The 13,111-nt window shown below is 38.4% G+C and overlaps 1 protein-coding gene across 1 annotated transcript in view; it reads left to right on the forward strand.

The window, feature by feature from the left end:
* MOV10L1 (Mov10 like RISC complex RNA helicase 1) overlaps window positions 1–12,540 on the forward strand; it is a 32,588-nt gene extending 20,048 nt beyond the window's left edge. The window contains exons 17-27 of the mRNA XM_057415825.1: window positions 544–722; window positions 1,219–1,365; window positions 2,032–2,153; window positions 3,005–3,104; window positions 3,529–3,693; window positions 5,503–5,676; window positions 6,454–6,603; window positions 8,192–8,299; window positions 10,601–10,738; window positions 11,055–11,146; window positions 11,644–12,540. Coding sequence (XP_057271808.1) covers window positions 544–722; window positions 1,219–1,365; window positions 2,032–2,153; window positions 3,005–3,104; window positions 3,529–3,693; window positions 5,503–5,676; window positions 6,454–6,603; window positions 8,192–8,299; window positions 10,601–10,738; window positions 11,055–11,146; window positions 11,644–11,653 — 1,385 coding nt within the window. The 3' untranslated portion in view covers window positions 11,654–12,540. The remainder of the gene's footprint in view (window positions 1–543; window positions 723–1,218; window positions 1,366–2,031; window positions 2,154–3,004; window positions 3,105–3,528; window positions 3,694–5,502; window positions 5,677–6,453; window positions 6,604–8,191; window positions 8,300–10,600; window positions 10,739–11,054; window positions 11,147–11,643) is intronic.
* Window positions 12,541–13,111: the final 571 nt, after the last annotated feature.

The following is a 13,111-nucleotide window of genomic DNA, read 5'->3' on the forward strand; positions in this document are numbered from 1 at the left end:
TTTCCAAAGAGGGAGATTTTATCACTTTCTAACAATGGGATGCCTGAAGAAATACAGAATGGATAACCTAGAATGTGCTTCTATCCAACAGTTAATAAGATTCTGCTGTGGAAAGCTAAAGCTAGACTAATTCAGACAGGATTAAGGAAAAAAAAAAAACCTGTAGTTGTGGCTTACTATTGGTCATCTAGTACTGGTACTGTTCTTGCAGCACCAGATACTAAAAATTACTGAGATTTTACTGGTTCAGGACCAAAAAAATGAGCTTGCTGAAATTACAGAAAGAGTTTTTTGCAAGATTGTCGAGTTACATAATTGTAGTCCTTCTCTGGCCTTCAATTTTATTAAAGAATCAGTACACTCCTGAGAGGTTAATGGCTTATTTTCTACATGATATTCTATGAAATTGGAATTTTTGAGAATTTCATTAGTTGTTACCACGTAAAGTGACAGGTTTTTGAAGCATAATGTGAACTGGGATTGTTTGAACCTGCGGTAAAAACATTTATGTGGCATTTTAATGCATGTTTATCTTGATTATAGTTGCTGAAACTGGGACACTTAAACAGGGAGCTGGTGAATTTTTCAATCCTGTGCTGAATGAGCAACAGAAACTGGCAGTGAAAAGGATACTGAGTGGTGAATGCCGTCCAACACCCTATGTTCTTTTTGGACCACCAGGAACTGGAAAAACAGTAACAGTAATTGAAGCTATTTTACAGGTAATGGTGAATGAGAAATCAGTCGCCTATAATTTTTTCAGTATTGGAACACTTAACAGTAATTCTGTAAGTGCTGTCTTACTTTTTCCCAAGTTTTCCCAAGATCATTTTCAAAAGCTCAGAGAAAAAGGAAAGATCTTGAAATGGAATTAATAGAATTCCTGAATGGCTTATTTTCAAACCTGTTTGTCTTTGTCTTTAAAACTTTAATGAACAGTATCTAACTTGTGATTCCAGTAGGGCCCAAAATATTTGTGAAGCATGGTTATACATTACTGTGGTAGCCATGAATTAATTCTCCTGTCAGTACGCTCGGTTTGAGAGTATTTGTGACTGTGAAGACTGGTGTTCTTGAACTGCAAAAGGATGGATGAATATAACATGTACACAAAGCTTCAGGATTCTGTGTTCAGTGAAGTTGGGTGTGTTTGAGCTATTGCTGTTTTTCTAATTAGCCTTATTTTATTCCTTTTAATGTCTGTTTTCTTTAATGTAGATACATTATACTCTCCCAGACAGTCGAATTTTGGTTTGTGCACCATCAAATGCTGCAACAGATCTGATTTGCTTGCGGCTGCATCAAAGCAATCTGTTAAAACCAGGAACTATGGTCAGAGTTAATGCTAGCTTCAGGTCAGAAGAGGTAAATATGATAGATATCTGCCAGTTCGTATTTCCATTTTAATATTTTGCTCTTAAGTGACTGATTTAGTAATGTAACTGTCATGGTTATTAGGCTGGTTAGGCTTCTTTAGGATCCAAATTATAAAAATACTGCTTGAGCTTTTCCAGAAGATTAGCTGGAAAATGCTGATCATAATCTGATTGTATGACCACAGAATCTTCACCTCTTCCTTGTAGTGCCTAACTCCGCAAGCAGCACATGCATATCAGTGGGATTTTTAATGTAAGATGCTTTGACATACAAAGCAGTCTTAAAGTCTGTAAGAAGTCAAGCCTTGTTTTCAGATTACTTACACAGAAATGTAGACAAGTAGGATTGGCATTTTTATACAGTACACATTGTGTGTGTATTTTATGTATATGTATATGCTTATATACATACATAAGTATATGAAACATCCATATGTTCAATTTTGATCTTGACAATAAAAAAACCCACAGATGTCTTGCATATGTGCTACTTTGTTTAGGCAAATTAATGAAGAGTTCATTTTGGTGTATGAATGGGTCTAAAAGTGTTTTGCTCAGCTTTTAAAGTAGTTTTCAGTGGGCTTTTTAATTCAGACTAAAACAGTTTGGTTTAGAGTGGCATTTTGTTTTGCAAAATACTTTCTTGTTTTTGCAGCAAATTAATGACCTGGTGAAACCTTACTGCAAGGATGGTGATGACATTCAGAAGGCATTATGGTTCAGGATAATAATTACCACATGCAGCAGTGCAGGAATGTTTTATCAAGCAGAAATACGGTAGAGTACTATAGATAGGCATATCGCTGAGGTAGCTGGGTGCTACAAAACCCAGAGTTTTATATACCCTCTGTACTGTAACTTAAGCTGCTTTAGTACAGTTTATTGCATGTGTCTCTTCTGAAATTGTCTACCAAGCAAACAACTTGGTTTTAGGAATACTGCAGCAGAGACTTTTTCTGTGGTAACTGTAAGAATTACCGTGAATAATGTTAAAAGATTTTTGACACAATAACCTTTGCTCCACTAAGTGGGAGCCCTCCAGAATGAGTGGGAGCCTTGAAAATGATACAGCTCTTGAAAGTCATTTTGGCTCAAAATGATTGTCACACTAAAAATTGTTATGCTTGGCTTTTAGCAAGTTACCTTTAATTGTAAAAAAAGAAACAAACCCTACCATGTCAACTGCTGGTAACTAAAGCTTCCTCTGATTTTGATTTTAACTTTGTGAAAGGACACTCTGAAGCCTAATTGGCTTGAGTTGTTAGAAATAAAGCCTGGGGATTGTCTTGGCTCCACTGAGTGCACTGTTCTAATTAAGTAGCTTGAAGGAAACTCAGAACAAGGAAGGCTTTTCTGAGTGTCTTAACCTTGGTATGAGCAATGCTTTAATTAAGATAACCAGTGGCTGTGTATACTGGAGTATGTAAGTAAAAGTACAGATGACAAATTGAACTTACTGGGGTTTTTTTCTATGTTGCATGTTGAAAATACCCACCTTTGCTCAGTGAATGGAGTTGCCTGGCACACTTGACGAGGAAGTTAACAGAATTGCTGAGATCAGCCACAGGGTGGCAGAATGAGCTAATCTGAAAACAGCCCTATTTTGGGTTCATGTTATTTAATTCTAGGCTTGGACACTTCACTCATGTGATTCTGGATGAGGCCGGACAAGCAACTGAACCAGAGAGCTTGATTCCTATTGGGTTGATATCAGAAGCTAATGGACAGGTAGTTCTCTTGGCATCACTTGCTGAAAGGAAGAAAGTTTTGGTCCACTGTTATTTCTGCGAATGCAAGCAGCAACTTCCTGGTTATGAGTATGGAATTCTGAGTACTTGTAATGAATCTTATTCCTGCACAATAACTGTTTCCCACACTTGCATGAGTTTTTTTACATTAAGACAAGTTTAATTGGTAGGACAGGATTCAGGGTGTGGAAGATGTCAAAATAAAAATATGCTTTCTTAATTCAAGACAGCAATGTACTTCTGTCCTGGGCCTGTGCAGACAGATCAGATGTTTGCAGGAAAGCAGAATACTTCATATCAGTTGTCCTTTTAATTCTGACCTGTGTATGTTGTTACTGAAATTACATTTTAATAACTTTCTTAATACAAGATGGATGTATTTTTATTTTTAATTCCATATACAGATAGTTCTTGTTGGAGATCCAAAGCAGTTAGGGCCAGTAATAAAATCTAAAATTGCACTGACATTTGGATTAAACGTGTCCTTTCTGGAAAGGCTGACATCAAGAGAGATATACCTGAGGGATAAGGATGCTTTTGCTGCCTGTGGAGCATATAATCCTTTGTTGGTGAGTAAAACTACAATTTTCATTCTACCTATATCAAAAAGGGAGAAACTGTGGTTCCTGCTGTTTTCTTACCACCTTTTTGCTCCCTGATGCTTAATGATTAGGTTAGCTTAAGCGTTAGTTATCTAGGAAACATTGATTATTTTGAATATATACTCCGAATAGCAAGGATGCTGAGTCCTCCAGCATGTTAAAACCCTCCTTTGAAGGGATTCTCTATTCTTAAGCAGAATAGGTCAAATATAGTATACAAAGCAGTATTCTAAATAATGACTTAAAATTCCCTTCCATTTCCATGGTCCATGTTTACTGTAACTTCATGACTTACATGAGTGCAGATTCTACTTTTAACATAGAAAGATTTTTTAAAAAACCCACTCTTGTTTAAACATAAAGATTAATTTTTAAACACTGTGTTTCAGAAAGGAAAAGAAAGCAGTTTCTGGTTATTCGTTTGAGGGATTTCTTTAATCACCTCTTCCTGAAGTAGAGCTTCCTGAAACCTGGTATGGTGACGTACCTAAAGTCTGTGTTAAGTGGCAGAGGTAGCATAGTACATAAACAAGCACAGATCTTTCAGCTGCTTTAACTTACTGTCTGAATCTGAAGTACAGGGCTGAAGTTAAACTTACTAAGATGCCTTCCTCTTCTCATGGTAATATGCTTTGAAGAATTAAACTGAGAGCACAGATAACTAGATGACCATGTAAACAGGGGAGGGACAAATTCTGATGGCAGACCTGTTGGGAAAAGTGAGTGGTTTGGCCCTGGGCTTGAGATTGGGTTCAACCTGCTGAAAAACCTGTCATACTACCTCCTAAAACTTGTTGCAGCAAACTTTCATTGCTGTGTGCCTTATACAGTGCTTAAGCAGAATTGGCATAATGAGAGAGCAGGAAGTATCAGGGCTTTTAAAGATACTATTTGACTTCGAGTATCATATGTTAGTCTTTTCTATGGGACATACTGGGTTTTGAGCTGTTTATTATGGACTGGAATTATTCCTTAAGGCCATTCTTTTATTTAAAGACAGAAGCCAGAAATGTATTTATCAGCTGTTTTAATGCTCCCTTTCTGCCTGTCAGGACTTCCTGAAAAAAAAAAATCGGGCTACATCCATGGAAACCCCATTCAAACCAATTCATCTATCAAGTATATTCAGCTGGATTTACCGTTCTTCTTCTTTTCCCCCTTGGAGGGGAAGAGATGGTCTTTCAAAAACTGCTTTTTTATTTATTTAGAATAGATCACACCTGCAGTTTCTGCATTCAATACAGGTCTTCAGCAGCTTTAGAAAAGCCGAATGCTAGAGGATGGTGAGGTAATCACAGAACCATAGAATAGTTACGGTTGGAAAGGAATTTAAGATCATCCAGTTCCAACCTCCTGCTGTTGGCAGGGATGCCTCACACTAGACTATGCCCAAGACTCTGTCCAGTCTGGCCTTGAGCACTGTCAGGGATGGAGTATTTACCACTTCTTTGGGCAGCCCATTCCAGTGCCTCACCGCCCTCACAGTAAAGAATTTTTTCCTTATAGCTAAACCTGAACTTCCCCTGTTTAAGTTTTAACCCATTACCCCTTGTCTTATCACTACAGTCCCTAATGAACAGTCCATCCCCACTTGTAGGCCCCCTTCAGATACTGGAAGGCTGCTACGAGGTCTCCACGCAGCCTTCTCTTCTCCAGGCTGAACAGCCCCAACTTTCTCAGCCTGTCTTCATATGTATCTGCTTGGGAGCTGTGTAGTGTGAAGTCTGATGAATAATTATCTGTTTCAGTTATGGATTTGGGGTTTTGGTTTTGCAGATCACAAAACTTACAAAGAACTACAGGTCACATCCTGCGTTGCTTGCCTTGCCATCTAAATTGTTTTATCATAAGGAGCTAGAAGTTTGTGCAGACACTTCAGTAGTAAATTCTTTGTTGCATTGGAGGAAACTGCCCAAGAAGGGATTTCCACTAATTTTTCATGGAATAAGGGTATGTAAAATGTTTCTGTAGTGAAAATACAAATGAGGACGCCTGATACAAGTTTACTGATGTTGTAGATGAATTTTCGTTAGAATAAATCCTAGAAAGAATGTGAAAAATGAAGAAATTTTTCTTTTCCCAGTAATACAACTTTATGTGCATCTGGTTTTAGAAACAGCTGCTGAAGTCAAATGTTTGCTAAGAACTTGAGCGGCTGCCCATTGCAGTGTATTGTGGAGACATTTTGACACAAATTTAAATTCAGAGCAGATTAACCAAGATGCAGCTACAGTCAGATGCCTTTAGATTGCTTTTGTTGAGAGTTTGCTACATGCAAATGAATACAAGGCTCTAAAACTAGATGAGTATTAAGGCTTAAGTAGGCAGGGGAAAATATAGTGATTTAGAACAAGATTTTTTTCTTCGTAGAAGTTAGTAAAAAGAAGTTGGTCTCCCTAGAAGTTAGTAAAAACTGATAAGAGGATTGGTTTTGAGCTCTTTACCTTGCACAAGTGCAAGATACCAACGTGCTGATGTGTTTGTTAGAGAGTTGAGATTTAACTCCTTTGTTGCACACCTAAAGTACTGCTGTCCTATAAATTCTCCACAAAATTCTTAACAAAGAGTTAGTTGATACTGTTCATTGGAAGGGGTGTGTAGGGAAGAAGACAAATTGTATATAACATTACATACCTTTTTTTGCATTTAGTATGTATAAGAATAACTTATTAATAAATAAGCACTTCCGCACCTTGTCTTCATCTTGTTTTCTTTCCCCTACTGCAGGGCAGTGAAACACGTGAAAGTCGCAGTCCTTCATGGTTTAATCCAGCTGAAGCAGTTCAAGTAATGCAGTACTGTTCTGACCTTGCTAGAAGTGAGAACACTGCAGTGCCAGTGACTGACATTGGAGTGATTACACTGTATCGTAAACAGGTAGAACTGATGTCTAACAACTTCAGAGTCGCTGTATTTTATCTTGTGGATTTACACTGTGGCTGTGGTTTGTTAAAGCAGAGAGGCATATCTCAAAACTTTGCTGTTGTGCATCATCCTACACAGTGTATTATCAGTAATTAGTGATGTTTCCATTGAAATCTAAACATAGAGGAAGACAGCAGTAATGGCATTCTACTTTTTACTTTTAAAAATTGGAAAGCGATTAAGGCAAGCTGTTTTGGAAGCAGAGTTTTCAGTTGTTGGGAGTAAAGGGTGCGAGTCAGGAATTCATTATCCCACAGCTGATTTTGTCACTTACTTTCTGCACTGAGGACTGGAACAAAAAGGTAATGTAGTGAAGTAGGTGGCATGTCACCTTGCTATGGCTTTGAGGAAACTAGAGAAGTTGGGATGATTTAGTTGTCCCGTAGTCAGACTTGAAGTTTGTGTTGCTATTTAAACCTGTAGAGAATGTTGAATGTCAACTTCAAATGCTGTGCCTTATTTTTAAAGCTATTTATATTCACATATGTTTAAAATGAAAGCAGACAGCATGTACTTAAGGCTACATCTCCTTTCATTTCCAGAGGATGCTCTGGACAGTGCATCTCATTTTCCTTGCTATTCACATCTCAGATTTCATGGCATTGCATGTGTGGGTTGGGGGAAACAACCCACACAACATGGCCTGTGTGGAAAAGACCAGCCTCTGTTGAGTAAATCACACTTGTAAATACACTGATCTCCTGGTCAGGTGTATATGCCTGCCTGTGTTTGCAGTTACTATTTGTTTTTCAAATATTTATATATTGGTGTGGCTCAACCTCTTATACTCCCTAAAACGTTTCACATCATTTAATGTGATTACGTCCTTCCTCTGCGTGTGATGCAAGACATAGAAGAATGTCTGCTTCAAGAAAGTCACCTTGTATTGCAGGAACACTGATTAAATAGTCATTGACTATTCCCCATCTTAGCCAGGCAAGGTTTCTTGGTAAATTTCTTGGAGTTCTTAGTGTATGATCTCTAAGCAGCTTTTAGCAGATGGTAATATGCTGATCCCACACATAGCAGCATTTTGGTCCACAGGACTCCTTTTTCTCTTTTTGGGGTGTACTTAAGGTCACATCTCACTTCCGTCTTTAACTGCATGATGCAGCTGACAAAGGTGGAATCTGCACAGTCATCTTGAGGAGCTAGGGAAAGCTACTTGCCCTGCCACATCTGTGGTAAGCATAGTTTTGGATATAATGAAAATTGTAAGAAGAGGGTTTATGGATCCAAGTTGTTCTCATTAAAATCCAGATTGATTTCTGTTTCAATGATGGTAGCGAGTGCTGCACTTTCTCAGTTGTGTAGTAAGTGTGATACACCTCAGGAAAAGTTACTGTTTGATTTTAAAACCTTACTGGTGAATGATGGCTGAGCAAGGTATAGGCATTTCCTGAGACTTCTCTGTGTTAAATCACATAGTTGTATACAGAGTATGTTTCAGTTCAGAAGTAATCAAACATAAACCTCTCAAATGTAAAAATAAATTCCTTCAAACACTGGTTTGTTGTTGGTTTTGTTTTTTTCTTGGTAGGTGGAAAAAATTAGATTACTTCTGAGAAGTATCGATTTGGCAGGCATTAAAGTTGGCTCAGTAGAAGAGTTTCAAGGGCAGGAGTACCCGGCTGTCATCTTATCAACAGTATGTATATTCGTTGTGGTCATCTAGAGAGTTTTTGTGTCTGATTCTCTGTGTTTCCTTTTTGATATAGGGCTTTACAGGGTAAAAGAATAAAAAATTAAAAGATGCATTTTTGTCAGTCTGTCACAGTATTTGAAAACAGCTTATTTTTAGGTGCATGGGAACAGTAGAGCATCTGTGATTTTTGAGGTAAACTTTAAACCTTTGTAGATACTCATGCTGAATTTATTTTGGAGTTTCATGCAGATAATGTACCTTTCACTTGGGGAGAATGGAAAGATACACGTTTGGGAAGATGATGCATGTAGAATTGTGTTGAGGCCATTCCTTGCATTTGACAACGGGGGAAAGAGGATTGTGTCAGAGTACTGGGAGGGCTTGTTGTTATTTGGAAGCTGGCAGCCTTTGTCTCTCATCTTCTTTTGCAAAGTTGATGACCAATATACTCCAGCAGATGTTTGTGTGTTCTGAAAGATCTCAGTGCATGTTATTTGCTGGTGGCAAAGATGAGGTCGTAGTTTTCAGGCAGTTGGCTAGAGTATGGAAATACTGTTTGTAGCAGCTGAGACATCAGGCTTCAGAAGACTCCCAAAGTTGAGCTAAGGTTAAATGTAAGCATATGCCCATTCCCTCTCTAAATCCTAGATACTATTCCAGCAAACGTACCTATCCCTGGTATTTGAACTCATGTGAAAACCCCATAAAGGGAAAAGCTACAGCAGCTTCTTTATATCCTACTTATACGTTCTTTGTCTTCTCAGGCATGTAAGATTGTTGCCTGAGGCTCTTGTCAGGAGGCTTTTCTTTGTGCTTCTAAGGAGAAATCGGTGGGGGGTTAAGAAGCCTAAGCAGCAGCTGACAAGTCAGCTGATAGCTGCTGAGGCTTTTTGCAGACAGCTTCTTGCTACCAGAATACATGGTACCAATCTGAGTCAACAGCTATCAAATATGTGCTGCTGTAGGCATGCTGAACTCCTAGACAGAAGTAAAAATCTCTGCTGGATCAGTGGAAAAAGACAGTTGGGAAATCTTAGAGAAAGCTTAACTTAATATTGTGAACATCAGCAAGTGATACGAGGTCAGTGTAGGGTGATGCTTGAGGATTCATTTTCTTTAGTGGGCATTGTGGGCCCTACATAGCTGTGTTTCTACAGTGTGGAATTCAGTTCAGAATACAAAAGAAGTCTGCATATACTTGCTTTTTTCCAAATGGTGACATGATTTTGGTGCAGTAAGTCTCTAAACTTAGAAGATGGAAGTGTTTGGAACATGGAGCTCTTGAGGTTTTTGCGACCTAGGTCCCTCAGGGGTGTTCAAGAACATACAGAACAGGCAGAGCCTGTATGTCTGAGTAATGGTATACATGGCAAACTGGTCAAAGGAGGAAGCATAGACCAGGAATGGGTAGCTGAAGATCTGACCAGTACTGGCCTACTTGTAACAGGAGTACATAGGATTTCCAGGAGAGAGCAGGAGAAAATGGCCGTGTAGACAACCAAAGCACTGGGAAGCAGGGTGGATGCAGAGGTAGAGGAACAGTTGGCTTTTGGGATTGTTCTGTGTCTTGGAGGAAGAGTTTGTGGGATGTTTGGGGTTTTTTCCTGAGGGCAGTGGTACTACAACTGCTTTCTTTGTTCTGCATCATACCATAGCTTTTCAATACAGCACTATTTTTCTCTTAAACTACTTCTAGGCATGTACCATGCTCCTATTTATAAGAACTCATTATTTTGGTCATGAAAACCATCTTTTATCAAAGATGGGTTCAAATAGAGATAAAATAGAGGTGTAAATTTAATGAACACACTACAGCACACTAGTTGCTTTGGCTGTTTTTTCTAAGCTAAGTCAAAGCACACTGAGACTGCTGAAGAAGTCTTGCAGAAAAGATGCACTGCGAGTTGTCATTCAGCTGTAGGACTTAGAATACCAGCAGTTCTAGCATTTCTTCCACTGACAAGATAAAAATCACTGGGGTTTTTGAAGCAGTTTTGGTATCTTGTATTTCAAATTACAGTGGGATAGTCCTGACGCTAAAATAAAACCAGTGCACCGTTCTCTTGTAATTGCTGAAGTTGCCTTAGCAACCTGTTGGGAAATAGACTTCCTTTGGGAAAGCCAGTGGTGGGAAATAGTTAGGTAGCTGCACTTTAGAAGCTAACTTGTGCATTGCTGATGTTGAGCTGCAGATGTGGATTGCTCCAGGAAGCAAAAACTATGTTAAAGTTATGCTATGGCTATTGCGAGGTTAAGTTGCTTTCTCATTATTCTATTACTAAAATTATCCATAATTAATTTTAGGTGCGATCTTGTGAAGGCTTGTTTGGTGATGATAAATACTGTTTGGGCTTTCTCTTTAACCCAAAGAGATTTAATGTAGCAGTTACTAGAGCAAAAGCTTTGCTCATCGTCATTGGAAATCCTCATCTTCTTGCAAAAGTAAGTTTAGTTTTTGTACCTTTGGTATTTGCTGCAGTAAATGAATGATTTGGGGGGTTAGATTTTTCTCGATGTTATGTCTGACTTTCCAGATAAAAAGGAAAGCAGGTTGGAATAGTAGGCTCTGTCTCCCCACACCTATGTGCAACAAATACTTACAGCAGCTGTAAGCCTTCCTCCAGTGTTAGGCCATGCTTGCAGCAGTCCTGTTGCTGAAAAAGGTCCTGTTAAATCTCCTGCATTCATGTGCTAATTTGTTTGAAAACTCACTTCACAGAGCAGTGCGATTTAAATTAAACGTCCTCTTCTCTTCTAGGATCCCTGTTTTTGTGCACTGTTAGAATACAGTTTAATGAATGGAGTTTATGTTGGTTGTGACCTGCCTCCAGAGCTAGAATGCCTGCAGAAGTGAGTGTCTGTTCTTCACTTCAACCTTGCTAGGCACAGATCAGTTTACTATTTGTAAAGCTAATATCATCTGAAAGATTGATGAATACAGCAGCCTGTGGTATCAAGAGTGGGATTTGATTTTGCATTCTTAAGTACTTTAAACATAATAACATGTAATGTAACCATATTTTCCCCTGCCCCATAGGAGTCTGAGCATTAAATATTGCGTAAGAGCTGTTGACGACTTTGGCATTTTACATATTCCCCTAATGACGCATTACGTATTTGATGACCATAAGGATTTGGGTTAGAGGGAGGTGGGGGGGAATGTTTAAGGTGACTTTACTGTAATTAAAGAAATCCACTCGAAGACTGATTTTAAACATGTCTCTTCTAGTAACACGTGATATATTGTTAAATGGGTGTGATCTACTAGCTGAAAGGCCTGTTTATTTTTGTTCCAATGTTGTTCATGGAAAGATAGCAAAAATTGTATATCTTCTTCCTTTTGACAGGTGTGATTAGTTTTCCAGTGTTCAAGATGCATTCAGCCCTCATGTGTTTTGAAACTAAGAATATTTAACAGCAATTTGATCCTGAGGAAAACCAGCATCCTTTGCCCTCAGGGAAGGGCACGTGTTCTGAAACAGTTGGATGTTTCTCCAAACAAGATCTTAGTACTTTAAGAAGTGAAAAAGTTGAGATTTAGCAATATAAAATAGTAGTGGCAGCTTACTTGCTTTTCTGTTTAGAATGTGTGTGACTTTATGCCTCTGCGTAGAAGAGTATGCCTGAACCTATAACAGTATGCCTGAATCCTCCAAGCTTCAGGACAAAAATGTTGATAAAACACTTAAGTTAGCTTTTTCCTGTTCTGTAATCTTCTCAGCTTCTTGATTTTCTCAGAATTCTGTCGTGCCTCCTAAAACTGGACAATCCCAAGAATGTACTTGTGTCTTGTAATTTCGTTATGGGAGTGTTACAGTAATAAATGCACAACATGAGCTGGAATAATACATAAATATCTCCATTTGACTAATATTGAGTGTCTTAAGCCAAGTATGCTTAAAAAAAAAAAGTGCTTCCAGTTTTTAAGGCCCTTATACATACAGCTGAGATCACACAGGATTTTCTTGGGTTTTCTCTGCATTCCAGCTATCCACTGTGGTGTGTCAGAACAATGCTTCTCTCTCCTGAGAGAACAGTGAAGAGATCATAATGGAGACTGATGATGCTTACTTTATTGCAAGACATACACAGAACTTCTGATTATCATTTCCACAGCAAGTAGCAGAGGAGTGATTATATTGTGATACTTAATATGTGTAGTTACAAGTTAATAATCTTTGAATTGTTATAGTTTGTATGCTGATACCAGTTTCTACAAAGATAAAAACCTGCTTATTTTTGAAGGTTGTGCTTTCATTATTCAGCAGATGTCACATCATAAATGCCTTTTATCATACATTGGGCTTATTTTTCTAGAAGAGTTCTTAGTTTAAAGGGCAAGTGCACATTTTTGAGGGAAGAAAAAAAAAATCTTTCATCCAGCAACTACCTTTTGCCGGTGGAGAAATTCATCAGTGAAAAGAGCATTTAACTGTTCTTACTGTAATTCATATTGTCCACAACTAAAATGTGGAAACCTTTTCCCAGAGTTACTAAGGCTAGCCTCTGACAGTCTTTAAAAGTGCTTCCAGAGCAGTGCTTATGCCTCATTGAGAGGGCTGCACAAAGCAAGCCAAGCTTGCATTCTCTTTATGTTGAAGGATGGGAGAAGCGGGATTTCTGTTCCTGCTTTTATTGTTGCATATTTAAAACTACTGTTGTTTTTTTTTCCTAACCCATTTGCCTCACCCTGCGTATTAATGACTGAGGAGCTGCAGTGTGTGATATACAACAACTTTGTCTTCCTCCTTTTCTTGCAATGTTTCTCAACTCTTTCTGCCTCTACCCAGCTGGAAACCTTGTTTGAAGAAAGAC

The sequence above is a fragment of the Pezoporus wallicus genome, unplaced genomic scaffold, assembly GCF_028554395.1.
Source record: "Pezoporus wallicus isolate ANWC-B61680 ecotype Strahan unplaced genomic scaffold, APGP_CSIRO_Pwel_v1 contig_6966, whole genome shotgun sequence".
Taxonomy (NCBI): domain Eukaryota; kingdom Metazoa; phylum Chordata; class Aves; order Psittaciformes; family Psittacidae; genus Pezoporus; species Pezoporus wallicus.